The sequence below is a fragment of the Saimiri boliviensis genome, chromosome 14, assembly GCF_048565385.1.
Source record: "Saimiri boliviensis isolate mSaiBol1 chromosome 14, mSaiBol1.pri, whole genome shotgun sequence".
Classification (NCBI taxonomy): domain Eukaryota; kingdom Metazoa; phylum Chordata; class Mammalia; order Primates; family Cebidae; genus Saimiri; species Saimiri boliviensis.
Window position 1 is genome coordinate 51,439,110 of NC_133462.1, and position 15,864 is coordinate 51,454,973.

The following is a 15,864-nucleotide window of genomic DNA, read 5'->3' on the forward strand; positions in this document are numbered from 1 at the left end:
GCTAGAATTACAGGTCTGAGCCCACTGTGGGCCAACTAACAGTTTTTTAAAATCGCAAATATAAGAGCAAACATTTATTACCACGCATATTACCACAATATTGTAAATTAAAAGAATTTACATATGTAAAGCATTTAGAAAAGATTGTTCTAAATGCTTTACATATGTAAATTCTTTTAATCCTCACAACTTCATAGGTAATAATGCCTATGAAGAAGATATTATTATTTTTATCTGTATAGATAAGAAAGGAAACTGAAGCTCCAAGAGATTAAATGCTTTGCTGAAGGTTATAAAGTTTCTTAATCGTATAATCAGCATTCAAAACCAGGCTGTCTGGCTGGAGTCCCTCTTATAACACTCTGCTACCTCTCACTGGATGATGAATTTTATTGAATTTTTTATCCACATCTATGAGGCGATTGTATGGTTTTCCCATTTATCAGTGTGGTGAATTATGTTAATCATGTTTTTAATATTAATCCCATTTTGCAACTCTGGTATAAATCTATCTTGGTCATAATGTTAAACATGTTTCCTTCTTGCTGAATTCAATTCACTGACGTTTGTTAAGAATTTCGTTGAAGACTTTGCATCTATATTACTAAATTAGATTAGCCTGTAAATTTCCTCCTTGTGATTCTAGTGTCAACATTAGGCTAATTTCATTTAGTAAATTGAGGAGTATATTAGTCAGCTGAGGCTGCCACAACAAAATATTATAGATTGGGTGGCTTCAACAACAGAAATTTGTTTCTCCTGGTTTTGGCCAGCACCTACCCTCCTGCAGCTAACGTTCCAGCTGGAGAGACAGACAAAGATACCGAAAAGACAAAGAATGAACTGGTAGATGCATTCCTTTAACGTGGCGAATGCTACGGGGATGCCTGTTATTTATGCTACAGTTACAGTGTTGGAAGCAGTAGTCAATGCAAAGGGTGAGGAAAATTAGGGTGCAAAAAACAGGAAGAGGAAGAGAAGAAGTGAAACTGCATTATTTGCAGATGACAGGATAAAATACTTAGACACTGAAAAGCTTTGACAAACTATTATAACTAATACGTTTAGTAACATTGCTGAATACAATATTAACTTTAAAAAAATCAGTATCAGTGTTTTACACCATTAGTAACCACTCTGCTGTCCACTGCCAAAAGAGACCACTGCTTTCGACTGTCCCAGGCCTCTGAGGGCAGGAACTCTGCTTCCATCGTGGTTGGCACCCAGAGCACACATACGCCTGCAAATCTGGTCCAGGAATGTGTCCCTTTGGCATTAGACCAAAGGGCTGGGACAGCTATGGAGGTCACCTTGAGTTGTCCGCACTGAATCCTTGCCAGCGATTGAACCCAGCCTGTGCTTCCCAACCTCCATGACTTCGCTCATGGTGTTCTCTGCCCCGATGCCCCCTTGCCCATTTTTGCCCCGATGCCCCCTTGCCCATTTTTGCCTGTCCAGTTGCTACTTCTCCCTCAAGGATGTTAGCACTTCAGGAAGCCATCCTCGATGTTCTCAGCCGGCAGCGTCTCTCCTCCTCTGCCCTCCTCTGGGCTTGACTGCTGCCTTCTTAGAGTATGCATCACAGGCTACCTTGGATTGTGGCTTTTGGTATACAAGTCTTGCCTCCCTGCCATGGGTCCCTTGGCGATAGGACTCAGGTCTGAGTCATCTTCATCTCTGCCTCCACAGCGCCTGATCCAGGCTCACCAAAGAAATGAAGGTATCTCATGAAGCCATCCTGGGTTACAGTCTTTTGTCCTTATATTGACTCAAAAGATCAGTCCCCAGTACCCCGCCCTTAGAGGTGCAGAAAGGTCTCTCTTCTCATCCTTAATATGAGTGTCTGCTCAGAGCTAGGCATGCCGCGGGCACTAGGTCACCCACTCTGTGCAAATGACCTCTTCTCTGCATTTCTGAAATCACAGACTATTGGCCTGAGGCTCTGCCCTCCTTCAACTCCAGGACCACACAGCAGGGAAAGCACTCACCAGAACAGCCCCACAGAGGCTGAGGTGTCAAGCAATTGCCTCTCAGTTTCTGAGAACTCCCTTTTTCCCTATGGCCCTGCTGTGACAGCAAGGTAGAGATAACCAGAGAAATTCCAAGGAAAATAGCTCATGCAGGTTTCTTTGGTGGGGGAAGGAATGCACTATAAAAAGTCATCTGGTCCACGCCCCTGCCTCTTGGTCTATTTTGGGTGAACAGTTCTCTCTCCGATTCAAGGAGCCCTCCCTTGGTCACCTATTCTCACTCTTCAGAAACGGGTTTTGACATCAATCCCTCCTCGTGTGATAAAAGCTTCTTCCTTCCTGCAGCTGACCAGCAGTTAGTGGCAAAGGGGGGTTGTGGGGAGCAGAAGCCAGGATCTGAGCAGAGCGAGTGAAAGGCAGACAGTGTTCTAGCCCATCGGGTCACCTGCTGGCCTCAGAGCTGATGCCCTGGGAGAGAGTGGGGCTCGGCCTTCCTCAGGGCTCCTTCCTTCCTTTTGGCTCCTGGAAACTGGAGTTATTTCCTGGCAGCCTGAGAGTTTTGGGGCCGTGGATTGAGAATAAGGGAGTGTGAGGGAGTGCAGGGGTTCTGGGGGTGGTGGCGGGGTGACCCGCCTGGGAAGGGGAGGCAGCCCATCCCTCCCGTGACATGGGGCAGTGGGGCTGTGGAGAGAAGCTCAGGAGGCCTCACGGAGCCTGAGTGAGAGTCACGCCCTCAGGCACTTGATGGTCTCTTTCATCCCTTTGGATGGGGCTCAGATCATGGAGTAGGATTCTCCCCAGCTCAGGCTGTTTCTCAACCTGGAGAGTGACAGACAAACGACAGCCCTGGGCAACCCCAGCCCTGTGGTCCCCACACGTAACACCTGGGGAGTTCTCCGGCCCTGCTGCTCACAGGATTCCTGGCAGCCAGGAGTGCAGGAGGCGGGCCAGGAGGAAGAGAGGCGTCTCCATGACCCACGAAGCCTTCTTGCCTTTCTCCCTCTTGCCACTAGCTGTGCAGGTCAGGGCTGCAGGAGAATCCAGTTCTGAGCCCATTCTTCCCTCCAACCAGAACCCACCCATCCTCCCCACCGGAGCCCGGAATAAAGGCTCTGCTTTGGGAGTCTTTCCTCCAACACACCCACCCCCAGTAAATTTGCAAATGATCTGCTCATATAAGCCTAATGTTTTAATGAAGAAAAGTACAGAGAGAACATGCCACGCCCCTGTGCCCACCCCCCCACACGCCCTCGATGCCCTAGTCCTCACCCAGGTCCTCTGACCTCTCCTCTTTCTTCCCTGGAGTCACAGCAGGTCCAGCTGTGCCCACCCTCCCTCCAAGGGGCTCAGTCCAGGAAAATAAGGAGCTGGCCCATCCTGCAGGCAGGTGCCCTCTGGAGCTCCTGAAGCGAAGAAGAAAGAAACCCACATGGTGAGGGTCCAGGAGGTCTGCTGTCATTCTGCTGAGTGACTTAGCTTGGAGCCAGAAGGTGGAATGCCCTCCTCCCTTGTTTTTCTTCCCCAAGGACTTCATGTCTTCCTGGCCAAAACGTCACTAGAAGTCTTCTCACTTCCGTCTGCCTGGGGCTCTGGGCATGGCCTCCATCCTTTGGGACTGGCTTCCTGGGCCAGTGCAGGTGTCAGAAGTGAAGCTCGGAGGGTCCAGGACCATCCCAGGGTGAGGTGGAGCTAGGAGCTGGATTCTGCAAGACACAGGGTATTCCCATTGGTCCAGTACGGCAGCCACCCCACCCCACACCTGCCTAGTGGTGAAGAAAACTCCGCATGGGGTTCAGGCTACGGGCTCTGCTGTCAGGGAGTGTGGGTTCAAATTCGGAGCCACCAGTGCCCTCTGAGCTTGGGTAAAGCCGTTTGCTGGCCCCTTGGGGAACTATAACCACCCCCAATAGCAGCTTCTTTCCAGGACTCTATGTGTATGCCAGCTGGGGTGCTTCGAGAGTGGCTTCCCGAATGCCTAAGCATCGGCGCTGCAGAGAGGAGAAATGCTCTGCTCCGGTGCAGAGGAGCCGTTTCTGCACAAAGCTCAGTTGAGGGTTGCCTTCTATTGCTATTCAAAATATAAGGTGTTTTAAGTACGATTGAAGGAAAAAATTTTATTTACATATGTTATTTGCGCTACCGAAAAGGAGACTACCAGTGAGCGAATCGGCATGGCTTTCTGGGCACTAAGTGTCTGTATCTGGACATATTTAAGAAAGAGCAAAACAGACACCTGTTCATCTCCCAGCCTGCCACGTGTCACGTGCCCCACTGGGAAGCTTGCATGGACAGTACACAGCCCTTCAATCCATGGTTGTTCACCAACTTCAAATACCTCATTTTAACATCGGCCAGGCGTGGTGGCTCATACCTGGAATCCCAGCCCTTTGGTGGGCCGAGGCAGGGGGATCACCTGAGGTCAGGAGTTTGAGACCAGCCTGGCTAACATGGTGAAACCCCGCTTCTACTAAAAATACAAAAAATTAGCTGGGTGTGGTGGCAGGCACCTGTAATCCCAGCTACTCAGGAGGTTGAGGCAGGAGAATCGCTTGAACCTAAGAGGTGGAGGTTGCAGTGAGCCGAGATGGTGCCATTGCACTCCGGCCTGGGCAACAAGAGCAATACTCCATCTCAATAAATCAATGAATGAATTAGTTAAAAAGTGGGCAAATCAAGACCCCAGGTGGGCCAGTGCTGGTCAGTTAAATAACTGAAAGTTCACAGTCAGGCAGAGAGTCCCGGTCTCCTGACCCCTGGCTGAATCCCTCTAGTCCCTGCCCCCGGAGGTTCTCTGAAGGCAGGCAGGTGGCTGCTCTCCTGGCTCTCCTTCCTGTCCCACTGCCAGGGCAGCCACCATTACCTATGACAATGAGGGTGGCCGTGCTGACCGCCTGGCCCAGCGTGTTCTCGGCCACAGCCTTGTACTCGCCGCTGTCCTTCGGGGACACGCTGGGGATGGTGAGGGAGCAGACGCCCAGCAGGTCGGTGCTGTACACCCCGGGGCTTCCTTCCAGGCTTTGGTCGTCCTTGAACCAGGTGACGTGGGGCCGGGGCGAGCCCTGCACCGCGCAGCTCATGCAGCACTCACAGCCCTGAGGCAGCAGGTGGGACCGCAGGCCCACCAGGAACCGGGGCTTCTGGCTCAGATCGGGTTCCCGGTAGCTCGGAGCCTTCACTGTGAACCTGTCTGTGGTGAAAACCGCGGTCAGAGGGAGGAGGGTGAGAAAGTGAGGAAGGCCCGGCTGAAGCCCAAGTCTGGTAGAGAGCTCACGATGCTACCACGTAGGCCTTACCTGGGGCTTCCTGCCTCATCTGGCCTGCCGATTTGGACCCCAAGGCTTGACACATTCTACCCTTCTCCTAAAATTCTTTATGGATTTTTTTTTACTACATGCTAACACACATTCACTGTGGACAACTTAGAATACACAGAGAATCAAAGGAGAAAGAATAAAAATCAGTCATAACTCACTACCTGTAGATGACCACAGCTGATGTTTTGGTGGAGAGCTTTCCTGATCTGTTTGTATTTTATGAAAACGAGACCGTCATCTGATTTTACAGTCTACTTTTCCAGTGACTGATCTTAAGGTCCACATCTACTTGGTTGCAGAATACATTTTGTTGGATGGGCGCAGTGGCTCATGCCTGTAATCCCAGCACTTTGGGAGGCCGAGACAGGCAAATCATGAGGTCAAGAGACTGAGACCATCCTGGTTATCACGGTGAAACTCCATCACTACTAAAAAATACAAAAAATTAGCTGGGCTGTGGTGGTGCACACCTGTAGTCCCAGCTACTTAGGAGGCTGAGGCAGGAGAATCACTTGACCCAGGGAGGCAGAGTTGGAGTGAACGTACATCGCACCACTGCATGCCAGCCTGGGAGACAGAGCAAGACTCCGTCTCAAAACACACACACACACACACACACACACACACACACACACACTCTGTTTCTCAGAGAAATGTTAACCTCTGTTCACCTTATTTTCTAAGGTTACTTTTGAAGTTTCTCCCAAAGGCATCTCAGACACCCAGACACCCACACCCATCTCGTTCTCCCCACGGAGGTCAGGGGTGCAGAGGATCTCAGTACAGGTGTGTGTGAGGCAGGTGTGGGAGGAGCAGCAGCTCAGGGCTGCTGGCTGTTATTTGGCGTGCTCCGGGCCAACTCGGCCACAGCCCCGATCCTGCGCGCCTGCTATACTTGGGTGCACCCCGCTGCAGTGCCGAGCGCAGCCCCCACCCTGCCTGCTCCCCGCTCTCAGGGGCTGCTTACCGCGCTGCCGGGGGATGCACCAGGGCTGGCTAGTGTCCGAGGGTTTGCTGGTCCCCAGCTCATTCTTGGCCACCACCCTGAAGTAGTACTCATGGCCGGGGACGACGCCCAGGAGGGTGAAGCGGTTTGTGTGGATCCGGTCGGCCGCCTCGCGCCAGGGGCCGTGCGCGGAGGAGCGCGTGAGTACCGCGTAGTGCAGCGGGACACCCCGGGCCTCGTCTGGAGAGGGCTCCCACTCGGCCGTGACCGTTCCAAGCACGTTCTCCTGCAGGTGGATGGGCCCAGGCGCCTGCGGGCATGCTTCAAGAGAGACGGCAGAGGGAAGTCACATGGAGGGGACCCAGCAGGGCTGCTGCCAGCCCCCTCCAGGTCCCAGGTCTTCTCAGGGTCCTGGGGAACGCAGTCTTGTCACCACGTAGGTAACTGGAGCCAGAGTGAGCTTAGCCAGAGGTCCAAAGTTATCTCTAGAGGGTAGAATATCTCCCCAAAAGAGTAATTTTAATTCACTTCAGTTTTTAAGTAAAATGATCCAGGACAAGGTCCGCATTTTTGGACGGAGGCAGGGCTCTCCTGAGGCTGCATTGTTACTCTCTTTGCTCATTTCTGGATATCCAGAAACTCCTCCAGGGCAGGGGCTGTGTGGAGCCGTGGCTGGGGAGGAAAGCCTTTATTCTGCACAAGGGCTGCCTACAATTCTGCGCCCTGGGTCGTGGGCATGAAGTAAGGGCAGTGACTGCCTCTGCTCACTCACTCGAAGAGAAGGGTAACTGAGGCTGGAGAGGAGACACGACATGACTGTCTCTAGGCTCCTGAGGCAGAACAATGGAAGTCCCCAGGGAATCTTCCTGGGTCTTTTCTACTTTCTATCACCAAGCACGGAGGAGAGGTGGAGAATGGCGTCACCTTGCATACCCAGCCCTGGTAGCGTGGCTGAGACCTATGACCAGAGCAGTGGATACCTCCTTGCTCTGGTGAGTGGCCGAGCCAGCGTCCCGAGCCCAGAGCCAGGCCTGCCTCACCTGCCACCCTGATGCGGAAGCTGTGGGCAACCTCCTTCCCCTGTGGGGTCCTCAGCGCCACAGTGTAGAGACCGCTGTCCGAGAGGCTGGCTACAGGGATCAGAAGCTGGGTGAGGCCATCCTTGGTGATGGTCACACTTCTTTTGGGCAAGGGCAAGCCATCCTTCAGCCAGGTCACCTCAGGCATGGGCACAGCCTGAGAAAGGAGAGGAAGGAAAGGTTGCGAAGGGGCAGCTGGCAGTTTCACGGAAGGGATGGCACTTAAGGTAGGCTGAAGGTGGAAGCGGAGAGAAGAGCCTTCTACGGGGGGAAAGTTGACAGGAAAATACAGGGGGAAAGAAGGGTGGTGATTAGGTGTGAGCTTGGCAGGTGGGGATGGTAGCGGGTTGGTGGAGTAGGAAAGGAAGTTGGACGGGAGGTTCAGCAAAAATCCAATGTGCCTTCCACGTCACACCTGGACAGATGTCTGGATGTTATCCTATAAGCCAGGAGCTGCTGTTGTCAGATCTGAGCGGGAAAGCATAATGAGTTCTGGATTCACATGGCAGGGGGTGGGATGGGAATGAGAAGGGACTTGTGGGGAGGGGAGCGTTAACCACCTTGGCACCCAAGATGACGTCGGAGATAATTTGGGAATCCCAGCAATAGTCCAGGAGGAGGATTGTGGTGTCCTGGCCTTGAACTGTAGTGACCCTGAGCAGGGTGGGAAGACCACCCCAGCTGCCTGGTGACTGTGCCACCAACTCCCTACAGAGCTCTCAGTACAGGGCACGTTGGGCATCAGAGTCAAATGAAGATGCTGATAGTAACTAACTAACCCCATGGGATTGTTCTGAGATTTTAAGGCATTAATACATGGAGGTCAGGCATGGTGGCTCACGCCTATAATCCCAGCACTTTGGAAGGCCAAGGAGGGTGGATCACCTGAGGTTGGGAGATCCAGATCAGCCTGACCAGCATGGAGAAACCCTGTCTCTACTCAAAATACAAAATTAGCTGGGCATGGCGGGGCATGCCTGCAATCCCAGCTACTTGGGAGACTGAGTCAGGAGAATCGCTTGAACCTGGGAGGCAGAGGTTGTGGTGAGCCGAGATCACACCATGGCACTCCAGCCTGGGCAACAAGAGTGAAACTCCATTTCAAAATACCAATAATAATAATAATAATAATAATAATAATAATAGGTGAAAAGCAGAGAGAACAAGACCCAGGACATGGTAACTACTCAGTGTGTGTTAAATATTCTTGTCGTTATTGCTGTCTTATTATGGTTAAGAACAAGTTCTCTGAGTAAGATAGACAGGTTTGAACCTTGCTCTGTGTGCTCTGACTTTCCTCCACAGACGCTGACGATTTTAAACAATACGAACAATAAAAATATTCAAACATATTGGGTGCTGCCATATGCCTGGCCCTACTTACGCACTTTCAATATAGTAATTCCTTGAACCCTCAGAACAACCCTTGGAGATAGATTACTGTTATTATGCCCTTTTGACAGATGAGGAAGGTGAAACACAGAGACATTAAGATATTTGTGCAGGCCGGGAGCGGTGGCTCACGCCTGTAATCCCAGCACTTTGGGATACTGAGGCAGGTGGATCATCTGAGGTCAGGAGTTCGAGACCAGCCTGGCCACCATGGTGAGACCTCGTCTCTACTAAAAATACAAAAATGAGCCAGGCATGGTGGCATCTGCCTGTAATCCCAGCTACTTTGGAGGCCGAGGCAGGAGAATTGCTTGAACCCAGGAGGCGGGGGTTGCGGTGAGCCAAAATCGCACCACTGCACTCCAGACTGGGAGACAGAGCAAGACTCCATCTCAAAAAAACAAACAAACAAACAAAAAAAAACCCATATATTATATACATATTTGTCCAAAGTCAAACAGCTGTGAGTGATGATGTTGGAATTTGAACATGAACAGTTTGTACTTTTAGCCACCACCCTACTGTTGTAAAGTCAGGTGGTGTTGGTGTTGGTTGAGGTCACTCTGAGTTAAATGCAGGTCGCATGCTTGCACAAAAATACATTGTGAAGTCAAAGGGGATTATTTGCACGGCAGGCTCCCGGAATTCCCAGACTCAGGTGAACAGGAAGAGCCCGAGTTTGGAGGTGCAGTACCAGAAGCTACCACTAGAGAGATTTGCAGGCCTGGAGCAGAACGGCCACCCAGCGGCCAAGCGAGGGCGGTACCTTCGAGGAGGACCTGAATCCTTCCATCATCATTTCTCGCCTGATTTCCACAAGCCCGGGGCACTGACTAGGGGCCCAAAAGGAACAGGGAAGAAAAGAGAGCCACAGGGCTGAGTCTGGCCCCTTGGCATCTCTGGGTTTCCCTCCCCACACCTCTGTAGGTACACTCACTTCAAAGGAGACAGGCACACGGACAGTGTCTCCAACCTTGACCGTCAGCAAGTCCTTGGTGCTGGAGTCCATGAGGAACTTGGGACAGACTGAAACACACAAGAGGACTGGTTACCTCCGTCCTCCCTTGCGGTGGGACTCCTGTCCCCCGCAAGGTCGGGCTGGAGGGGAAGACTGGGCCAGTTGGATTGATGCTGAGATCCCAACACACTGGGGTCTCTGAAGGACTGGAGTGCAGCTGGGAGCAGGGGGACCCCAGGGGTTCCCAACTGGAGTGCAGGGGGACCCCAGGGGATGGTGGGGAGATGCTCGCAGGGGAGGGACAGGAGCTGAGAAAGGGATGCTGCAGGGAGAGGGGTGGGCTAGGCTGGAACAGAGGAAGATGCTGATCTGTGATCTGTGACGGGGCGCTTATGTTTTGCAGTTGAGATAACCACCTATCTAAGACAGGCAGTGACTTCCTGAGGTCACACCCTGTTCGGGAGGGAGCCAGGACAAGATTCTGGGAGTCTGGACTCCGTGTGCTGTATATGCGTCTCCCTACTGTCACAGTGACGGCTAGGGTCAGTGTCAGCTTGGGTCAGAGGCAGCTCAGGGGCTTGTAGGGGTTAAAGCCCCAAGGCAAAGACAATCCTCCTTTCAGTGATAACGGGGAGCTGGGCATGTCCCATTCTGAACGTGAACCCCGGGAGCTGAGCCGCACGTAGGCCCTCTAGGGCCATGCCCAGGAAGCAGCAGCCCTCTCTCCCGGACAACATCAACTTTGGAGTCTCCAGGTTTAAATCCTGGCTCTACCACATACCATGGGTGACAATTTGGGCAAAGTACCTTGAACCTCAGTTTTCTTCTCTGTAACTTAGGAATAAAAACATTAACCTTGTAGCAGAGTTGAAATGAGAAAACATTTCTCAGAAGGAACTGCCTAGCTCAGTGCCCAGCACATAGTAGGTGCTCAATAAATGTTGCTTGCTGAAACTGAGGGTGGGGATCCTGGCTCAGCAAGTGCATGGCGGCTGCTCAGGGGCCCCCTCTCAGGAGCGGCGTGCAGGGCTCAGGGGTTGGAGGAGCGGGCAGCACTCACCGGTAATGGGCATGGCTTGCACCAGCGTGTCCAGGGCAGTGGGCTGGCTCTGGCCTCCTTCGTTAACTGCTGTCACCCGCACAAAGTAGCCCTCTTTGGGCCGAAGCCCCTTGGCTGTGTAGGTGGTGGCTGGCACGGTGCCCGCATGGCATGGAAGCCATTGGAGGCTGTCTGAGCCACACAGCTCTACCACGTATCCCTGGGCTTCATCCCCGTCCTGCGTGTCCGGCCCGGCCCAGCTCAGGGTGATGCTGGTGTTTGATGTGTCTGTGACTTGGAGATTCCGTACCGGCCCAGGGGGTCCTGCAGGGCCGCATGGGAGCGTCAGGAAGGGCATCTCCTGAGGGAGGTCACTCAGCATGCATATTGATTAGCTTTCCTTGTGGGAGGCTGGGAATTTTTTTCACTTAGCAATTCTGCCTTTAGATTCTTCGTGAAGCACCTATCTTGATCCAAAATCCTTTTTTTTTTTTTTTTTTTCTTAAGATGGAGTCTCCCTCTGCCTACCAGGTTGGAGTGCAGTGGCCTGATCTCAGCTCACTGCAACCTCCGCCTTCTTGGATTCAAGTGATTCTCCTGCCTCAGCTTCCTGAGTAGCTTGGATTACAGGTGAACACCACCTCGCCTGGCTAATTTTTGTATTTTTAGTAGAGATGGGGTTTCACTAGGCTGGTCTCGAACTCCTGACCTTGTGATCTACCTGCCTAGGCCACCCAAAGTGCTGGGATTACAGGTGTGAGCCTTGATCCAAATTCTTATTCTAACCAGTACTTTGTTATGCGCACAGATCCCAGGCCACCTCCCCCAGGAAGCCTTCCCCAACCCATTCTCCTCATTCCTTCACCAACCTGCCAAATGCCTTCTCCTAAATATCCTTCTGTAATTCCTGAAAACCGATATTTTAGTTGATGACCTCTGGGGTTCCATTATCCCGCAAGACTAGACTTCGTTGTGTTTGGATTCTGGACTCTAAGCTCTCAGGGTCAAGCCTGTGCCTTTTGGGGATGCCAGTGCAGGCTTCCTGTTTTCCACTTCCTGTGTGAGAACAATAGTAACAGCCCACCGACCCACAGAGGTTTTAGAACAAGCAAAAAGCACAATGAGTGTGAAAGGGCATGGAAATTGCCCAGCAGTCTAGGGTTCCGGCCCTCAAGCTTGGCTGCACATTGGAATCACCTGGCGAGCTTAAATATACTGGCACCTAGATGCCACCCCAGAGATTCTGACGTAATTAGTCTGGGGTCCAGTCTAGGGATCTACATTTTTAAGAGCTTTCCAGGTGTTTCTGAATATGCAGTGAAGTTTGAAAACCACTGGGCTAGGGCAGTCCTTCTCAAACTTTAATTAGTATAGAAGTTATCGGGGCGTTTTGGTAAAAATACAGACCCTGATTCAGTAGGTCTGGGGTGACGCCTGAGATTCAGCATTTCGCATGAGTTCTCGTAAGGTGATGTTGCTGGATCGTGGACCTTGCTCAGCAGCAAGAATCCAGAAAACGTAGTGACTGCTGTGACTACTGTTAGACACTGCTTATCCCATCTGTTGTCTTCACTCCGCACCACTGATCAGAGAGGTTAACAGGCTGCAAGCCTGAGGCTCACGCCTGTAATCCCAGCACTTTAGGAGGCCGAGGCAGGAGGATAGCTTGAAAGCAGGAGTTCAGGACCAGCCTAGGCAATATAGTGAGAGCCTGTCTCTACAAAAACAAATTAGCAGGTCATGGTGACATAAGCTGATAGTTCCAGCTGCTCAGGAGGCTGAGGCAGGAGGATTGCTTGAGCCCAGGAGTTGGAGGCTAGAGGGAACCAAGATTGCATCAGTGCACTCCAGCCTGGGTGAAAGAGTGAGACCCTGTCAAGCAAGAAAGGAATGAAAGGAAAGAAAGAAGAGAAAGGAATGAAAGGGAAAAAGGAAAGAAGGAGGGAGAGAAAGAAAGAAAGAAGAAGGAAATAAAGAAAGGAAGGAAGGGAGAAAGAAGGAAAGAAAGAAAGAGAGAAGGAGGGAGGGTTGGTGCTCCTGGGTTGGTGCTCTACTTACTCATGGGGTCCCGAGCAAAGACGGCATCTGACGGGGGCCCAGGCTCTCCGGGGCCTGAGGGAGCCACAGCGGTGACCCGGAACTCGTACTGACAGCCCTGCTGCAAGTCCGCCACCGTCCACTTCCTCTCTGTGAACAGCCCGCCCACGTGAGTCCCACCCTGATGGGGCTGGACATGGGAGAAAGCTTGGGCGCCTCCGAGTTCTGAAGGAGACCAAGACTGGGGTTCTAACACATCCCTCCCTGCAACCGCCACCCGCTGCGACTCAGCTCTCTCCAAGGTGGAAAGGGCACCGCTCACAGCTTCAGGGGCCCCAGAGCCCTAGCTGGTTCCACCACTGACTTGCTGGGTGTTCTCGGGCAGGTGCCTTAATATCCCTGGTTGTCTCTGCCTTATAGAGTTGCTGTCATATTTAAGTAAAGCAGAATCACTAAATAGTGAAATTGGAAGGATGCCTTTCGTTCATCTCTCTCTTTCCAGAGATAAGGAAACTGAAGTCCTGACAGGCCTTAGCTTCTAAGTAGCAGAGCCATGACCTGAACCCAGGTCTCCTGGGAAGCTGTTCTGAGCCCGTTCTTTCCTCTTCAAACCTGGACTTCCCCAGCAGGCATGCAGGGCAAAGAAATTTCGCTAAGGGTTGTCAGAAGATCCCCCAGCACCTGCCCAGCCCTTTGGCTTTTCCGAGGTCTTTCTGATCTCAGAATGCAGTTTGTTTCTCAGGAAACTACTTAGTGGGGGGCCCTTCTCTCCACTCTATGGATGTGGAAATTAAGATCTAGGCCCAGCATGGTGGCTCATGCCTACAATCCCAGCACTTTGGGAGGCCGAGACGGGTAGATCACTTGAGGTCAGGAGTTCAAGACCAGCCTGGCCAACATGGTGAAACCTCATCTCTACTCAAAGAACAAAAATTAGCTGGGTGTGGTGGCATGGGCCTGTAGTCCCAGCTACTTGGGAGGCTGAGGCAGGAGAATCACTTGAACCCAGGAGGCGGAGGCTGCAGTGAGCCAAGATCACACCACTGCACTCCAGCCTGGGTGACAGAGTGAGACTCTGTCTCAAAAAAAAAAATCTAGAGAGGAGTGAACTGTCCAAGGTCAAGGCCAGAAGTAGAGGGGCCGGGGCTAACAGCTTCATCTCTGACTCCCAGCCAGGATTTCTGAATCAGGACTCCTTGACCTCAGCACAATAGACTTTTTTTTTTTTTTTTTTTTTTTTTTGCCAGATACTTCTTTGGGTGTTTTGAGAGGAGGGTGTGGGTTCTGTCCTGGGTACTGTAGGATGTTCAACAGCATGCCTGACCTCTTTGCGCTAGAGGCCAGTGACATCTACTCTCCACGCAGCTGTGACAATGAAAAGTGTCTCCAGACATTGCCAAACTACCCTAGACGAGAACCACTGTATTAAACCAATCGGAACTGACAGCTCCCTGGGATCCTGGAGCCAGGAGGGGTCTAAGGAAGCTCTGGAAGCCAGACCATGCTCACCAGGCACAGGCTGGTCGTTCACTGCTGTCCAGGTATTGCTGCCCTTCTTACGCCTCTCGATCAGGTAGCCCAGGATGTGGGCACTGCCAGGACCCCGAGGTGCCGTCCATGTTAGTGTAATGCCCTGGCTGGAGGCCGACAGGATGGCTGGAGTGGAAGGGGCCTTGGGGAGGGCTGGGGGCAGGAAGGGGTCCAGTCAGCCAGAGACCGGCGAAAGGTGCCGGCTGCTGGGGAGCCCCTGGGGTAGGAGGCATTGGCATCTGGGGCAGGCCACATTCCACCCTGTCCTGAGGAGTGTGGAGGCTGAGACTCTGTAAAACACTTCCTGATCTGAGTGCCAGATCCCAAATGCAGCTGAGGGAAGGAGTCTCCAGAGTGCTCCAGAAGGCCTCTGGAGCCCCGAGCACAGGTTGGTGTCACTCAGCCTCTGGGGCAGTCTGCCCACCTCAGCATAGCGGGGAGCCCAGGAGTGTCCCCCAACCTTTTTTCTCACCCTCAGGAGCCACCAATGTCTCCTCGGACTCCAGGGCCTCGCCAGCGCCCTCTGAGGTCACAGCCCGCACTCGGAAGGTGTACTTCCTGCCCGGCTCCACGTGGGCATCCGTGAAGGTGGTGCTGTCAGCGGGGGCCTCGCCCACCTGCAGCCAAGTGCTCCTGCCAGCCTGCCGTCTCTCCACCACGTAGCGCTCTACAGGCCGGCCCCCATCGTCCCGTGGGGGCCGCCAGTGAAGGCAGACACCAGCCTTGTGGCAATCCTGAACCTCCAGGGGCCCTTGTGGGAGACCAGGCTTGTCTGGGGACCCACAGAGAGGAGCAGGAAGAGGAGAGGTCAGAGGAGCTGGAGGGGAGCAGCGCTGGTTCCCTCACCATGCCATCAGTGGATAAGCTAGCAATGGGGCAGACTGTCCAGAGAGGCTTGGGCATTACCTGGAGGGCCACACATGCTTGACATTCGTCTCCACCCGAACACACACGTGCACCCAGGGATATGCCAGGCCCACCATCTAGTGGCTGGTATGGGCACCTGCTTGGCCCACAGCAGTCCTACCTTGCTGGTGCCACTCAGGGCTGGGGACCATCATCCCACCCAGCAACTTCCTGAGGGCCCATGTATTGGGCTCAGAGAGGCACCCCCCAGCAGGAGCACGTTTTGATCTCAACTGCTTTTTCCTAAGCAGTGTGTGCAGAGTTAGGGGTAGGTCTGGATGCAGATGAGGATCAGAGCCAGCAGAGATCACACCCCAGGCCTGCCCTTGCTGATGGGGAGGGGACTCGGGCCTTGGCTGGGGGAAGACGGGGCTGGTACCTATGACTTGCAGGGTGAACTCAGCCTGCACAGAGCCTCCCTTGCTCCTCAGCGTCACACTGTACTGGCCACAGTCCTTCCTGCCTGCGCTAGGGAGGCACAGCCGCGAGTAGCCATCCCGCAGCTCCACCTGGGCTTCCCTGTCACCACTGCCCACCACCTCGGCCCCGTCCTTCCTCCAGGCCGCCTGAATGGGGAGGTGGCTCTGGAAGGGGATCTTCACTGTCACCGGCTTCCCAGCCTTGACCACCAGTGGCTCTCTCAGTTTCTCTGTCACATCTGGAGCAATGATGGGGGCATCTAGAGATAAAACA

At 52.9% G+C, this 15,864-nt stretch overlaps 1 protein-coding gene across 1 annotated transcript in view; it reads right to left on the reverse strand.

Moving 5' to 3' along the window:
• Window positions 1–3,428: 3,428 nt before the first annotated feature.
• IGFN1 (immunoglobulin like and fibronectin type III domain containing 1) overlaps window positions 3,429–15,864 on the reverse strand; it is a 35,324-nt gene continuing 22,888 nt past the window's right edge. The window contains exons 16-25 of the mRNA XM_074385745.1: window positions 15,551–15,850; window positions 14,738–15,037; window positions 14,245–14,418; window positions 12,757–12,885; window positions 10,720–11,022; window positions 9,639–9,727; window positions 7,271–7,466; window positions 6,252–6,551; window positions 4,831–5,157; window positions 3,429–3,673 (exon numbers count right to left, since the gene is read on the reverse strand). Coding sequence (XP_074241846.1) covers window positions 3,660–3,673; window positions 4,831–5,157; window positions 6,252–6,551; window positions 7,271–7,466; window positions 9,639–9,727; window positions 10,720–11,022; window positions 12,757–12,885; window positions 14,245–14,418; window positions 14,738–15,037; window positions 15,551–15,850 — 2,132 coding nt within the window. The 3' untranslated portion in view covers window positions 3,429–3,659. The remainder of the gene's footprint in view (window positions 3,674–4,830; window positions 5,158–6,251; window positions 6,552–7,270; window positions 7,467–9,638; window positions 9,728–10,719; window positions 11,023–12,756; window positions 12,886–14,244; window positions 14,419–14,737; window positions 15,038–15,550; window positions 15,851–15,864) is intronic.